This window comes from Equus caballus, chromosome 1, assembly GCF_041296265.1.
Source record: "Equus caballus isolate H_3958 breed thoroughbred chromosome 1, TB-T2T, whole genome shotgun sequence".
Taxonomy (NCBI): Eukaryota; Metazoa; Chordata; class Mammalia; order Perissodactyla; family Equidae; genus Equus; species Equus caballus.
The window spans coordinates 91,238,278-91,254,721 of NC_091684.1; the positions used below are offsets into that span (position 1 = coordinate 91,238,278).

Genomic DNA, 16,444 nt, shown 5'->3' on the forward strand with positions numbered 1-16,444 from the left:
CACCCATCTTATCTCAAAGTTTTCTTGCCTTGAATTCTTCAGCCTATTGATGACACATCACACAACTTCCCTCTGTTGCACACACTTTCTCTAATTCAGTTTCATTGATGAAGGCCCTTGGGTGCCAAAATTTAATGTAAACCAGCTAATTTATCATATCTCTGTCAAACTTGTACTTGTTTGGGGCAACTTTAATTAAAGAAAGCCATGAGAAATGCAAGATATGCCCTTTCCAGTACTTTTCTTCTGATAGCCAAGGTCTTTAGTGTTGATGTCACGCTTTAACTCAGAAGTCAACAGAAAAGTTTAACACCTGTAATAAGTTAAAAAGTGTTAGTGAAGTAGGAACTGGGCTTTGTTTTTCCAAACATGTTTCCAAAAGACTGTTTTATTTTAAAACACACACAGAGTTGGATACAAATGCCTTTTTAACCATTGTGGCGGAGAAGACGACACTGATTGCTTACATTGATCACCTATCTCTTCCTCTCTAGTGAGCCCACACTTCTCAAAGTCTTACGAAGTACGAGAAGATGGGTCTCTTCCTTTACTTCCCTGTTTGTTGAAGAGTCCTTGGATGACAGTAATTCTGTGACCAAATTTTCCATAACTCTTTGGCAATTATTAAAGTTTTGCAGTCACTGGTTTTCCTACTGGTGTCTTACAACCTAAGATAAAAAAAGAGAGACAGCACATGAAATGATGTTGAGTTTGCCCTTCCTTGTACAACTGTTTAAGCCACTGGCAAAAGAGAAACACCTGACTCTTGAGCAGAGATTTACAGGTTGACAAAACACCAATGGAGACACCAGCCCCCTTTATCGGAAAAGCAGCAGCGTCTCAAAGAGGTGATGGGCACAGCCATTGCCCCCCAGCCAGGGCAGAGCCAGGATTGGAGCCCAGTCGTGTTTTCTGAACTTCAAGTCCAGTATGTTCCAGTATGTTCACACCCACATTACATTTGGCTTCCACGACTAAGAAATCAAGTCTATCATCCTCACAGGATGAAGGTGCTTGCGTTTGTTTTAGCTACATGCCCCTCTTACCAAACTCAACATTGAGTTTCAAGGTTACATAGTCTGAGATCTCAGGCATTATATAAATAGAAGTCTGGGATTTCAACCTACATATTTTCTTCAGTAAGAAACTAGTATTTTCACCTTCCCTATCTATGTCAACTAGTCCTTTGCCCTTCTACCCTTTTTCTTCAAGCATTCTCCTTTAACCATATGCCCTGTCCTGGTTTGCCCCTAACCCCAACAGACATCTATCTGAAGCTCTTCCACGCAGCTTTGACAAATGTACTAAATTAAGATTAGGTACAAAAACACTACTTGTAAGCATATCTACTCAATGATTTAGTGCTTATTCAATATAATCAGCAGATAATTATTTTTTTCAAATGTTAACACCCTCCCCAAGATTACCCTATCATTCGTATGAGAAGTGTTCACTACCTCCTCCGATCGTTTATATCTTTGTTTATATCAATACTCTTGACTCTTACTGTATACCATAAACAAATGCCCCTGCCTTTTTGGGTTGGACTATTTCTTTATAAGCTGACAGGATTTGGAGAAGAGCAAGGGTTGGGTTATTTTCCCAAGGATGTGCTATCAGCCCCTAATTCTGAGTTCAGAAAGTCTCTGTGATGTGGACACGGACCCCAAGTGCTTACCTGGGAAAGAAGGGGTCTGAGAGTGGAGAGGCAGAGAACGAACGCAAGGACTACAATGACAGGCCTTTTCTCCATGTCCACCAAGACTAGACGTGAAGAGTCTAGATCTCAGACCCTGATCAGTTACGTTAGGAGCTGACAATTTTTATGTTGTGTAAGACCGCCTATTTTATGCTTGTTGTGTTTTCTCTGCTAATTTTCTTTGCACTTACTCCTTTTCCTAGAGAAAATTCTAGATAATATAAATACTTCTGTTTATATTAAAACTCCATTGTTCATTTTGATAACATATTTTGTGCCATAGTATACTTTCTTATTTTACTATTTGATGATAAACACAATGTGAAAACCCATCATGTTGCATTAAACTGTACTTACCAAGCATTTCTTCTAATTTTGCTGTGGCAGGTTCATTCACATTAAATATATAGTCATTATTTCTAGGAGAAAAAGTAATAAGCTTTCTTATTGCATAAACTAGGGGGAAAAGACAACTTTCATTGTTTATATAGTAAGACTAATTTTAAACAGTCTTCTTCAAAACCAGTCTTAAGTAATTAAAAAGGCCCTTTGCCCCTGTCCTACTTCCTGGCTTCGTGCTTCATTCTTTTGACCACATAAGAGCGATACTGGGAGAGTTTACCCATGATGCTTTATCACTCAAATTCATTCGCTCAGAAGAGTAAATATTTGTCTATCTAGCTACACACACACATACGTATGTGTGTATATGTAAGAGCATATAAACACACACTACACTCCCCCAAAAATCTTTCTTATAATTAATCCATAAATTTCAATGTTAGGTCAAAGCCAAAATGCTGGCCTAAAACACCTTCTTTCTTTGCTTCAACATTTTTTTATTCACAACCACACATAAAATTTGCATGGCAACTCATACTGACTTAACTATCAGGAGATGGATGAGTAAGCACAATGCCCTGATTACTAGATCACACGTCTCCCTCCCTCTCGCGATCAACTGTTGTGAGCCATGACCACCCCGGAGCCCCCGTTGCCCCCATGGGGGTCTGCACGATACTTACACCTTCTTCTTCTCTACCACCCCGAGCCTCACAAAAGCTGCTAAGGCATTTTTCTGTACATCGGAAGATAACACGTCATAACACTGCGAGGCACCTAAGACAGAGCGGGAGGAAGAGTCAGCGGACCACCTTTTCCTCTCCACTAAGAGAACTCAGCAGCCACGGAGCTGTGACTAACCTTGATCGAGAAGACGACCTGTGAATTTTCTAACTGCAGCCAAGTACTGTTTCTCAGTGAAGTGGTCTTCTTCTTCATGCAAGAGGTATTTGCAGATTATCTGATTTTAAGAGGGAAGATGAGAGGAACAGAAAGAGGAAAAGGGCAGACAAATACAATACAACAGTAAATAATTTCACCTTGCCTCTTAACAGAATGACACATTATATTAGAGCAGAATAAAGACCCTCCAAGGTTTGAGCACAGAAAAGCTACAGAGTTTTTAGGAGGTCTCTCTTGAGCTTATATCAGTGTTTACCATAAGGAAAAAAAGAATTTGAAATAGTATTGACATTTATTAAAATATAATTTCTCACTTTAAGGGGTTGCAAGTTAAGCAAATTACTGTCAGCTTAATATATCTTACGCTGCTTAGGAAGAGAGGGGCCAGATTTTTTCTAACTTTGTTTTTTCTCTAAAAACAGCTAATAATGAGTATTTTAAGCTAAAATACTTGATGATTTCTACTGTCAAAAGGTGCTTACAGGTAGAAGGAGCATTTATTAAACACCTACTAAGTGCTGGACTCTGTGTGAGGAGGCTGATGGGTTCTTTCACTGCCCACAGCACTGCTCTGCCAGGAAGGTGGTCCCGGGTGCCTCTAACCAGCACACAGAGCGGAGAGCCAGAGTCCTCTTCTCCCAAATATGTACGGGCCCCTCTGAAGGTTCCATCTCAAACTCCCCGTCTCCCTCTGAATCCTGGCACAATTCCTGCTGGGCGTGTATACCATCCCCTGTCTTTAACCCCTCCTTAGAGCTCTGACAAACTCTCAGATACCTGCACTTGAACCTTTTCTTTCCCTTCCAGCATGAGCAGTTAGTAATATAAATAAGTGACTTTATGTATCATTCAGATCTTGCATTTACTGAGTGCCTACTATGTATCAAACACCTTGCTACATGCTATGAACAAAAGATATAAGATACAGTTCAACAGTGCTTGGGTATAACTGTCGTGACAGGAATACTGTGCTCATGGCATCCTAGAGCTGTTATCCTCTTGGCTCTGTAATAGACCAAACCTCCTGTAAGCAAGAAGCAAGGTCTTACCTGAGAGGCGGAATCACTCATCCTATTAACCAATCTCTCTAATTCTGCCATCCACCTGGGGAAAATACTTGCCCTTGAGACCAGAAGTACAGGGTGGGAAGTCTTCCTTAAATTTGATATGGGAGGATGAAGGGGAACTTGCAAAAGATTTACATACCTGATAACATTCCACAAAAGGTTTAAAGAGTCCTATTAAAAATTCTAGCACAGTATTTCCTTTCGGCGTAACTAGGATGTCCCTTGTTGTCACTTGTATGGTCTCACTTTTACAAAGCAGGTAACAGCCCTCTTCAAAGTCCTGGAAGGGGAAGAGAGAAGACAGAATGCACGCACTGACTGGGGCTAAGAGGACACGGCTGCTCTCAGTACATGCAGTCACGTGCCCTCAGGACAGGAGAACGCCCGCTAATTCCACCCTTCCTGGACGGTCGTGGTTGTCAGCCTGTAGCCAGAGAAAACTTGTTCTAACACTCAAAACCTGAAATCTCAAACACAGCAAACACACAAAAACTGTATGAGCCTTAGAAGTCATGACTTAGGTGGTGGATTTTCTTTCACTTTGCACAGCCATACCCCTTAAATTTAAATAGAAAGTGCATACAAGTCCTCAAAATACTTAGAATTAGGCGTATGCGCAAAAATTCCTCCACAGAATGGAACCTGTGCTCCTTAGCACAGCATACAGAAATCTAACCCACTTTCTGTCTATCCTGTCTCACCCCCCGGCCCCGTTCCAGCTAACCAGCAGTCCAGCTATGGGAGGCCGATTCTTTACAGTTGTCTATACCACCAGGCAAGACCACTGCTCTCTAATCTCAAAGCAAAAGGCCCAACTCATTTCAACAAGTTGCTAACAGAAAAATGTGTGCTGGTTGGTAAATTTTAACAAAATAGAGTTGGTTTATTTATGGTACCTGCACTAATGGTTCAAAGAATGACTCTCCTCTCACCAAATAATGCCTAAATTATTGACTAAACTTGACCAAGAGTCAAAATAAGAGTTTGCTGAAGTGTGAGTGTCCAAGTTTCTCATTAATTCTGCTGCACGCAGCCTTGAAGAAAGGGATGACACATTGTGAATCCCAGCCTAACGTCTCCAGGACTCACACTGCAAACACGCTTGCTCTTTGCCTGTAAGCATTTACCTTTAGTGCGTTTCCGGGAAGAAAGATGAACTCATCTGAAAAAACATTGAGTAGGAAGCGAAAGCAACTGTAGACATCCTCTGGAAATAAATTTATTACATAAAATTACAACATTGCTTTTAAAACTTTCGGAGAGTACCAAGAAGTCCATGGTACTCCAAAATGCAGCATTTCAAAGACATACTAATATACCACGGACAAGAATTAAGGTCCCCAAAGGAAGCTTTAACTAACCCAAATTTTACCTACAGAGCAAACTACAGTCTAGGATAGTGTTAACGGCTGACTCTAAATTACAACCAGGCCTCTAGCAGTCAGTCTGGAAATGAACAGGACGCCACAGTCCTTAGAATCCAGAGTCCTTTGCTGTCCCCTACCCATGGTTCCCTAGTAGAAAAGAAAAGGAAGAGATTTCTTCATTCCCTTCTATACTCATATTTCCTGATATCTTTACTATATCTTTAGCGCTAGAATACCCCAGCACACAAGAGTAGAAGATACTGTCTTATTCTCCAGACACGTAGGTCTACCTTGCCCATCAACTACAGAGGCTCCACCTTTCTGATATATGCTACCAACTTTCTCATTAGAAAAATACACATACATATGGATACAAAATGTTGCCTCCAATTTCAGAGTGTTCATAACATTCTAGAAGACCCTGCATGTGGCCCTTAGTTGTAGATGAATTCTAATGTAAGAAACCTCAGATAGAACTAAGGTCAAGATGCGAATTTTCTGTGTCCTGAACTAAATCACCTGACCTCTCTGGGCCCGTTTCCTCACTCTCAAAATGAGGGCACAGACGCAGGACCTCTGAGCTTCCTTCCAAGGCTAAAGGGCTGGGACTGAGCCCAGTGCCTCTCAACCCGGAGCTTTCCTTAGAATTATCTACAGAGCTTTGAAAAACAAAAACAAAAACACCAATGTCTGGTCCACACTCCAGACCAGTTGGATCCATACCTTTGGGAGTGGGGCTCACCCTCCAGTAATTCTAACGTGTAGTCTGGGTAGAGACTCCTGGCCTTGACTACAGGCTCCTGTGAACAAAAACTGTTTGACTCATGTCTACACTCCTCATGGCAACTAGAATGCTCCCATGCATCTAGTGAGCACTCACACGCTGCTGGCTTGTTTGGTCACCCCGTCTGCTTCTGTCCAGTGAGAGAACTGGTACCGCACAAAAAGGACATCAAAGCAGGAACTGGAGAACTGTGCCCTAATCCCAGATCCTTCCTTAAGTGGTCACGTAAGTTTCTAGGCCCGATTTTCCTTATGTATAAAAGGACAGGTTTAGATTAGATGATTTCTTAGGTCGCTTTCAATTCCCAAATTCTAAGCACATGGCTATGTATTTAGGGAAAAAAACCTAACTTCTGAGCACACAGGCCCCATTCCTTGCCGGGGTGTGGCTGCACACATGTGGCTGAGCCTTATAAGGCTTCAAACGTTGTTCCCTACATGAAACTGAACAGCCAGGTCTCTTCCAAAATTCAAGACCACATTCCCAAAAGTTACCTTTCCTGAACCCAGGAGTCATCTGCAAAGCCATAGCTACTAAGGAGGGACGAACAAAAACGTTCAGCAACTGGTTCTTGTACGTCGAGCACATGAGGAGAGTGATGTGCTGGAAAATAAGTCCATCGACCACTTCTGAGTCTCCGGAGTCCGTTTTCAGAACCACCTTGTCTTTGACGAGGCTGGCGATGTTGGAATGCAGAAGAATGTTGGACTGGATAACTTCTTCAGCAGGTTCATTATCTACACACGAAGACAATGCATTCAGGCAAATGGCAAAGAAATGGGATGGGTCACTGCTGGGAGTCTTAGGCCTAGCATGCAGCAATGCTAGTGACCTAACATATTTATTTTTAAGCGCCAAGTACTGGTTTTAGGTTCTACCAATTGAGCTAATGATACCATATGTGAAGGATATTTTAAAAGTACTATTTCAAAAATCAAATCTCTCGAAGGACATGTAACATACTTTCTTATCTACCCCAAATTTGGCAGCCATTCCGAAATGCACATCAATTCACACTCTGAAAACCAACACTTCCTCAGAACCAAGGGAATTTAAAGTTGTGTAAAAGTAAGCTATATGACAAGAAAATCACATATGTGAATTTAACAATATTAAGAAGGCCCATGATTAGTGTATGAGTATATTAAAAAATGCTTCCCACACACACACACAACCTCACTTAGACCAATTCCAAGATGGCAAGAGTATCACTCTGCAGGTGAACCAAAGAGGCACTCTCCTCCCAGCAGGCCTCTCGGAGCACAGAGGGATGCTGAGGGGTTTTCTGGTTTTTGTACATCAAATATAACTAAAGAAGTGGACCCATAACAGTTTCTGGTAACTCACCACCTGCCACTACACTGGCCTGGAGATAGCGAAGAATTAGAATTCCAGAAGCATAATGAAGAGATGGTGATATTTCAAAAATATTCTTGGCAAGGGAAGTCATTTTACCGTTAACCTGAGCCAAAGAGGTGGCTGACAGAGGTATGTAAGCAGGCACACTGCTCAAGCCGGGCAACAAGTTCTGCTAATGCTTCATGGAAGGCACAAGTGAGAGGAGTGGCTTTCCTGGACTCCATCACATTTGTTCGGTACTAATTTGCCCTGTCGCAGCTTGCTCGAGGTAATGATACAGTATATGATAATATTATATATATATACATATACATACACACACACACACATAAATAATATGCTTTTTTTTTTGTGAGGAAGATTGGCCCTGAGCTAACATCTGTTGCCAGTCTCCCTCTTTTTGCTTGAGGAAGGTTGTTGCTGAGCTAACATCTGTGCCAATCTTCCTCTATTTTGTATGTGGGATGCCACCACAGCATGGCTTGATAAGTGGTGTGTAGGTCTGCACCCAGGATCTGAATCCATGAACCCCAGCTGCCAAAACGGAGTGTGTGAACTTAACCACTATGGCACCAGGCCGGCCCCATATATTTCATATACTATGTAATATGATATTATAATAATATATATGTGTCAGAAAAAGCTTTAGATATGAGAATGCTTAGGAATATGGGATAATCTGAGTAAAAAAGAAAAAAGGAAAACTGAAAATAAATAACATGCAACTGCTTCCCATAACCTACAGGTTCCAGTCAGATCCCCAGGTATGCAGGCCTGTACGATCCAGCTGCCATCCACATCCTTCTCTTCCCTCACTCCCTCACTCACAGCCAACGTTCTGACGTTAGCAAACCACTTGCACATCAAGGGAATAGCCAGTGCTGTCCCACCATTTCCCATTTCCTAATCCCTACATTAGCAATATCCTCTCCTGCTCGTCTTCCTGAAGAACTCCTACTTTTCCATCAAGATCGGTTCAAAAATCCCTTCTAAGAAATTGTCCCTGAGTGTGGGCCCTCTCCCACACAGCATTCTCAGTGACCCTCTGCAGTTTGTCCATAGCCCTTTGTCTTTATTTCACCAAACCCTCTTTACCTGTTTACACGTTACCCACCCACCTCTGCCCTCCACAAACCAGAAGAACCTCCAGAACAGAGGCTGAAACTTGTTCATCTTTGCACCCCTGGTAGTATCTAGTAGCGACCAGGTACTCAATACAGGTTAATGAGTACAGTAGGTACTTGATTATAAATAATTATCTGGTCTGAAAAGGACTGCATTTCCAACTGTAGTCTCCACAATTTTAAATCAAACAGATTGAAACCAACTTGAGCTAACTATTGTCATGTACACCCCAAACACCCAGCACAGTATTCATAACTCCAATGAAGGTTTTACAAAATTGTTATTATCAGAGAATTGTGTAAAGTTCTACGAGACCAGCTCTTTAATCCATACAATCTAGTGAGGCAAATGGGTGGCAAACATAATGGGGTATAAAAAGAGGTCATGTAGAGGGAAGAACAAGTGGGTTCATTACTTGTTCTCCACTCTGCTAGGTGCCAAAGAGATCGTATTCTGGCCCTCAAGATATTCAAGGCTCGCAGGGAGAAATGACATGTGAATAAGTATTCTCAAATAATCAACACATTGTGTTCAATGTCCTATAGTGATGAAAACAGATTAGGTTTTCTTTCTGTCTTGAGCAATGCTTTGCTCAAAGCCCTGTACAGGTTTTTCATATCCAGGCCATAACTTTTTCAAATTAAGAAGTAAAAAAGCATGCATTCTCATCACATAGGTCCCACACACATACCGGGCCAAGTGAGAAAGCCCCCGAAGGCCTGGGCTAAGCCTTTCAGCCACAAAGTCTTTTCCACCAGAGCGTCAAAGTCCATGGATGGCCGGTTCTGAAGCAGAACAGCAACTGTTAGGGTCCACGGGCTCAGAACCAAATTTTGAATTTGCAGAAGCTGCATTTTGTAGGCAACCTCAGAGACAAAGGCATGCATGTCCTCTGACTGTTTCTGAGGAATATATCTAAAAGGAAGAGTACAGAACAACAAATTACAGTTCTGCTACCCAGACAAACGTGAACGGAGAGGGGAATGGGAGGAGACAGACCCTCTGGAGGGCTTCTCACACCTTCTGCCAACTGAACTCTACCAGGTCACAGTGCAGGAAGTACACTTTTGCTTTACTGTAGTGGAACCTGTCAATACATCTCCAGGGTATGCTCTTGAAAGGTGATAAAAATATTCAAGGGAACAGGGTCCTATTATTCTTGGTTCTGGGCAAAAACCTTTTGTTCCTTTATAAATAGGATATATCACTTCCGTGAAAACCAGTGCCTCCCTCAGCAGAATGAACTACTCTGTCTTCTCAAAAATAGTGTTTGTAGAACACTCTTGTAGAACACTCTTATCAGTTATATGATAACTGCTCATGTCTGCACGGGACAGGCTGTACAGTTTTCTGACTGCTACAATGCCCTTCTGAGAAGCTTAGGGGCACCTGCCAAATACGGCCATGACCCTTGCCTGACAGACTCTTCATGCATGGACACCAAACCCTGAACTTGATGATATGGAGAACCTACCAGAGCTGGTTGGAGCAGGGATATGCATATGACCTAAAAGCAAGCCACATAATAAAGTGGCTTAATGTGAAAGCTGTAGCCAATAAGGGTACTCTGTACTAGATAACCACTGGCCAACCCAATTTGAGATCTAGAGAGAGAAAGCCTGTGGGAGCAAAAAGCTGACACCTGCTTCTGAGAGCTGACAAAGCTGCTAGCAAGGCACACTAGCTGTTGTGGGACCACTAGTGCCACAGATAAATTATGAATTTTTATTATTATTATGAATTATGAATGATGGTTTCAGTCTCCCTTACTTCCCCATGTATAATTCTCTAAATTAAGAAAACCCAAACTTATATCTGTACCTGCATCCTGAAAGAATCTAATGTATTTCCTTGCCCATAAAACTATAACCTTCTTGAGAATAGGGACTCATTCCCATCCATTATTATTATACAACCCTTTCTAGGTTCAAAAATAATACTTAGTACATACTTTGGCTGGTCTACCAATAGTGCTCAACAATTCCCACAAATGAACTGTTAATAACGGGGTGTTTCTTCCTACTTTCAAGTTAATAGGGTACTGGTTCCCCTGAGAAGAATGAGCTCTGCCTGATTTCGCATATTTGACAGATGTAGTCTCCAGCTATTTTTGGCAAACATGTAATTCTTCTTTGACTGAAGCTTTCTGCTTCCCCAATGTGCAATCTCAAATAACCCAGTTTCAGTCCTAGAAGTGGTCAACTCAAGAATCACAATTCACACTTCTAGATTTTCACCCTTGTTTCTATGTCAGTTACGAAAACACAGGCCTTGCACCTTGGAACCAAGTTATATGGGCTCCGGCTCATCCTCCCAGCTGCCAGAGATCGAAGGGACACGGGGTCTCCAAAGTATACATGGATGTTTCCAAAATTTTCAGAGAGAATCCTCCTGGCTTTCAACAATCCCTAATAGTATCACAACAGGGGAAAATAAAACAAAAAGGAGTAAATTCAGAAATTAGTTATGCGTAAACCAGCATTCCTCTAAACCCCAATAAAATCAAGTTTGGCTCTCCTTTATATACCGTTGTAGATTCTTTTGGCTTAGGAACTCCTAGAAGTTCATATACATAAAGAGTTTCTTCTAATATCTTATCATAACTGATGCTAATTGGAACAAAGTAGGTATCAAAAACCTCTCTTTTAAAAAATGGTTCCATCACAATATTCAGAAGACCTGTAAAGACAGGGAGAAATGGTTTTTACTTACATATTGAAATGGTTTTTACATACATACATACATATTGAAATAGTTTTTACATACATATTGAAGAGTAGAGAAAACAAGGCACATAAACAGGAAGGTACTAAAAGTGTACTTTATATACTAAGCCCATAAATATAAACAGTTAAATAGTTACACTTAGAAAGAAAAGAAAGTGTCTTGCAAAAAAATGTGTCAAGTTCTATTAGCAGCTTTGATGACATCACACCTAAAGCCTTCAGGTTTATATTTTTTCTTCCCTCTGTAAGTGACCTACCAAATTTAGGAGTCAATGTCTTGGCAGAGCGACTTCTTGTCCCTTCGAGGAAAAATTCAACAGGAGCATAACCATTCTTTAAAGAGAGAACACAAACAAACAAAACAAAACACAAAACCCATTGCCTATTCTCAAAGTGATAAATGCTTCTTTTGATTCCTTTCCCCGCCCCCTCCCCAGCCCTCTGAACAAACACTGGTCACAGTGAAACTTGAACAAGAGAGTTGCACAGAGTAAACAGACTGCTGAGCCTATGCACATTCCTTGAAGGGAAAAAATAGCTGAGCGGTCATTCAGAAGTTAAGAATTTAAATAAGATCTTATGGCAAACTTCAGTGAAAAGAAAACACAGCTTGAAAGTACTTGGTAATTATTTGCATTTACCCGTAACATCGTTTTTACATATTCGGAGAACACAGCCCAGTAGAGTTTATTGCCGCCAAAGGTGCGCCGCATGAAAAAGGCCCCTGACATCCGCAGCAGCTCACCGATAACTTTCATTCCTAGGAAGTCTGGAAAATAAAGACGGGGTTAATATTTATTGGCAGATACTGAAACTTTCTATAAAAATCTAAACTCAAATTTCATGTAAGTAAAACACCCCTATGATATTTATACTTATACTCTCTGAGTTTAAAATTCCTAAAAAGAGACATCTCATAGAATGATGGAGAAGAAGGGACTCCGGGCAGCTGCTTGCTGGGAGGTTACCTTGTGCCCTTCCCGCGCACCTCTGGACCTACAACCAGAACAGCTGGGGTGGGGGTGGGGGGCAACAGAAGGCACTGTGAGAACCACAACAACGTCATCATGCCAATTTCTTTAGTCAGGACTGCTGATGAACTTGACGACAGACCAACATGAGTCCCCCATGCTGTGGATAGCCAGGCCAAACCAGCTCTCACCTTTCTTGTTTACCTATCAGGTAAAAATATCAACCTTCTTTTAGTGGCACAGCTTAAATAAAGCAAGTCCAGAATGAGAAGAAGAGTTTACCATCAGTTTTAAAACAGTCCTTCTTTTCATTTTCCCTAATTTTCAAATAACTTCCTCACACGTCTCTACAGATGAAAATGCTTTTAAAGTGGTTAAGTCTCTGGCGGTTTTTACCTCACTGTTTACTGCATTTATTAACAAAGGTGTATGCTTGAATCCCAGCTTTCCTGGCTCTCTTGAAAGGGAGAGGATAAACAATTTATTTGCCTTAACAATCCTCCTTTTAGGAATCAATCTTACAAAAATAAAAGCACCAACATAAAAATATATTGTAAAATTGTTTGTAACAGCAAAACTGGTAAATTATGATACATCTACACGGCTGAATAATATATAGCTATCAAAAATGTTAGACATGAAGTTGGACCCTTACCTTACACCATATACAACAATTAACCCAATGACCTAAATCCAAGACCTAAAAGTACAGAACTCTTAAAGGAAACATAGGAAAGAAGCTTCATGACACTGGATTTGGCAATGATTTCTTGGATATGACATCAAAAGCACAGAAAACAAAAGGAAAAAACCAGATAAATTGGACTGTATCAAAATTAAAAACTTCTGTGCATCAAAGGACACAATCAACAGAGAGAAAAGTTAACTCATGGAATGAGAGAAAATACTTGTGAGTCATACGTCTGATAAGGGGTTAATACCCAGAATATATGAAGAACTCCTATGACTCAAGATCAAAAGAACAAACAACTCAATTTAAAAATGGGCAAAGGACTTGAATAGATATTTCTCTGAAGAAGAAATAGAAACGGGCAACAAGTATATGAAAAGATGCTCAACATCATTAATCATTACAGAAATGAAAATCAAAATCATGATGAGATACCACTTCACACCCATTAGGGCTATTATTAAAAAAAAAAACAGAAAATAAGTGTTGGTGAGGATGTGGAGAAATTGGAACCCTTGTGCACTGATGCTGCGAATATAAAATGGTGTGACTGCTAAGGAAAACAATACGGCAGTTCTTCAAAAAATTAAAAATAATGTTACCATATAACCCAGCAACTCTACTTCTGGGTATATACCTGGAAGAAGTGAAAGCAGAGACTCAGAACAGATATTTGCACACTTGTGTTCATAGCAGCACTATTCACAACAGCCAAAAAGTGGAGGCGAGCCAAGTATCCATTTGACAGGGGAGTGGATAAACAAAATGTGGTCTATATATACAATGGAATATTATTCAGTCTTAAAAAGGAAGAAAATTCAGACACATGCTACAACATGGATGAACCCTGAAGACTGTGAGCTGAGTGGAATAATCCAGTTGCAACAGGACAAATATTGGATGAGTCCACTTATACAAGTATCTAGAGGAGTCAAAGCCATAGAGACAGAAAGCAGAATGGTGGTTGCGAGGGGCTGAGGGGGAGAGTAGAATGGAGAGTTAGTATTTAATGGGAACAGAGTTTCAGTTGTGCAAGACGAAAAGACTTCTGTGGATGGATGGTGGTGATGGTCGCACAACAACGTGAATATACTTAATGCCACTAAACTGAACACTTAAAAATGGTTAAGAAGGTAAATTTTATGTCTTGTGTATTTTACCACAATTTAAAAACATATAAAAAGAAAGTTAGATCCATTTATTGACCTAGAGAAATAGCCATTGATATACTATCAAATTAAAAAGAAGCAAAAGGCAGGTAAGGCAGGTAATACGTATAGGCAGTATAATCTCACTTTTCAAACTTAAACCAAAACCCCTATGAGCATATACGCTTATCTATGTTTAGGCACAGGAAAGCCGAGTATAGAGGACATAATCCAAACTATTAGACACTGGACTGGAAGGAAGACGGGAGAGGTGTTTTTTATCACCTTCTTCAAATACCTCAGTAGTGTTAAAATCATTCCAGTGAACATTTTAACTTTTCTAATTAAAAAAAAGTAGAAAAACGGTACCTACCCATTCCTGCTGCTATGACCGGTACAGGTAAATCATAGTTGTATAAGAGGAAAGATAGTATCAGAAAGTCAATGTAGCTTCGATGACTAGGGAGCAGAACAACCGGATGCTCCTGGATGGCTCGTTGCAGCTTTAAAACAAATGTTACATTTTTAGTAATTTCAGTTTTCACATCATTAAAATCATATCTCAAGTCAGAAAATGGAAGGACATGCATATGCACAGAGGGAATACTAACCATGTTTGTCAGCCTCCCCTACCACACACACAAAGCCTATTTTAGAGTTCTAATTAAACAATCCCACACAATGCAAGAGTTTTAAAAATGTATATTTTTATGAATCACAATAGTAGTGATGATCACTAACAAATATTAGTTGGGCACCATATTAAACATTTTACCTACCAAGCATTTTGCATGCATTCTTTAATACCACATACTTGTAAATAAGGCCTAAGCCTTAGCTTCCTTGTTTGTGACATGGTCCATGCATCTAATAAATGGCAGTTCTGGGAAGTCTCTGAATTAAAAAGTGAACTGTTAACTGTTGCACTAGACTGGCTGTCTATAGTAAGACAGAACAAAGCTTCTCTTGGGGAGACTAAAAAAGAATCTATGAATTATTGGACAAATGAGAATAACTGTATTTCTCTATTTATACACTTGACTCACTGCCAGGGCGATGGATGCCATATAGTTAGGAGGGACGCATTTGAGCGTCCAGATACATTTCTCAGGCTGTAAATCTCAAAAATATTCACTAGTATCAATGAATTATCTGTTTTCCTGAAATTTCAATATAATTAACCAAGGCAGGGTAATTTGTGATCAGTTAAGACATGGCCAGCCAACATTCCCTGGCCCAAAACACTGTAGCAAACATTCCTTGACAGAGATCCAGAGAGCAAGTTAGCAACCTAAAAATAGTCGTAGGAGGAAAAAGAAGTCTTTGAAAGTAAAGTAAATGACTGAATAAAAACAAAACATTAAAAAGCATGAGGACAAAGGCCAATGAAGGTAGGAGCTTCCGAGTAAGAGAAAAGAAAGTATTAAAAAACATGAATGGGGGGCCGGCCCTGTGGCCGAGCGGTTAAGTTTGTGTGTTCTGCTTTGGTGGCCCAGGGTTTCACCAGTTAGGATCCTGGGCACGAACCTAGCACTGCTCATCAGGCCATGCTGAGGCAGCACCCCACATGCCACAACTAGAAGGACCCACAACTAAAATATACAACCACGTACTGGGGGCTTTGGGGGGAAGAAGGAAAAACAAAAAACACATGAATAGGGGGTCTGCCCTGTGGCCTAGTGGTTAAGCTTGGCATACTATGCTTCAGTGGCCAGGTTCAGTTCACAGGCGCAGACCTCCACCACTTGTCTGCGGCCATGCTGTGGCAGTGACCCACATACAAAATAGAGGAAGACTGGCACAGATGTTAGCTCAGGGCGAAATCTTCCTTAGCAAAAAAACCCCCAAAAACCCCATAATTGAATAAAAATAATCTTCATAAGGAAACCTCTGCCTTACAGAAAAAGCAAACTTAAATAATAGGAGTGATGGAATTAAAAAATCACCATTTGGCAATCATTAGCATAGAACTGATTCAGGCAAAAAACATCTGTAGATATAAAAACTAGTGGAGGAAAGTATGATGAAAAACAGGACCTGAGTCATTCTTAAAATATCTCTCCATAAGATACTTATTAATTACAAAGGGAAAAAATAGTAACTTACAGTGGAGAAACCTGACAAATACCACCTTAACCAACTGATGAAAGTGAACATCACCTGTAATGGGACAAACACACCGTGTGCTCCTGATCTAATGCACCGAGAAGGACACAACATCACTCTGACACATTCCTGCCAAAGGAACACAATCTGAATCTA

General features: G+C 40.6%; 1 protein-coding gene across 2 annotated transcripts in view; it reads right to left on the reverse strand.

Annotated features, from left to right (window-relative positions):
- Window positions 1-368: 368 nt before the first annotated feature.
- Window positions 369-16,444, reverse strand: part of GNPAT (glyceronephosphate O-acyltransferase) — a 33,453-nt gene continuing 17,377 nt past the window's right edge. For both annotated transcript variants that reach the window (XM_001494161.4, XM_070264702.1), the window contains exons 4-16: window positions 14,556-14,685; window positions 12,014-12,141; window positions 11,630-11,705; window positions 11,174-11,325; window positions 10,924-11,054; window positions 9,338-9,561; window positions 6,657-6,899; window positions 5,139-5,218; window positions 4,151-4,291; window positions 2,903-3,002; window positions 2,725-2,818; window positions 2,057-2,118; window positions 369-668 (exon numbers count right to left, since the gene is read on the reverse strand). In XM_001494161.4, coding sequence (XP_001494211.1) covers window positions 625-668; window positions 2,057-2,118; window positions 2,725-2,818; window positions 2,903-3,002; window positions 4,151-4,291; window positions 5,139-5,218; window positions 6,657-6,899; window positions 9,338-9,561; window positions 10,924-11,054; window positions 11,174-11,325; window positions 11,630-11,705; window positions 12,014-12,141; window positions 14,556-14,685 — 1,605 coding nt within the window. In that variant the 3' untranslated portion in view covers window positions 369-624. The remainder of the gene's footprint in view (window positions 669-2,056; window positions 2,119-2,724; window positions 2,819-2,902; window positions 3,003-4,150; window positions 4,292-5,138; window positions 5,219-6,656; window positions 6,900-9,337; window positions 9,562-10,923; window positions 11,055-11,173; window positions 11,326-11,629; window positions 11,706-12,013; window positions 12,142-14,555; window positions 14,686-16,444) is intronic.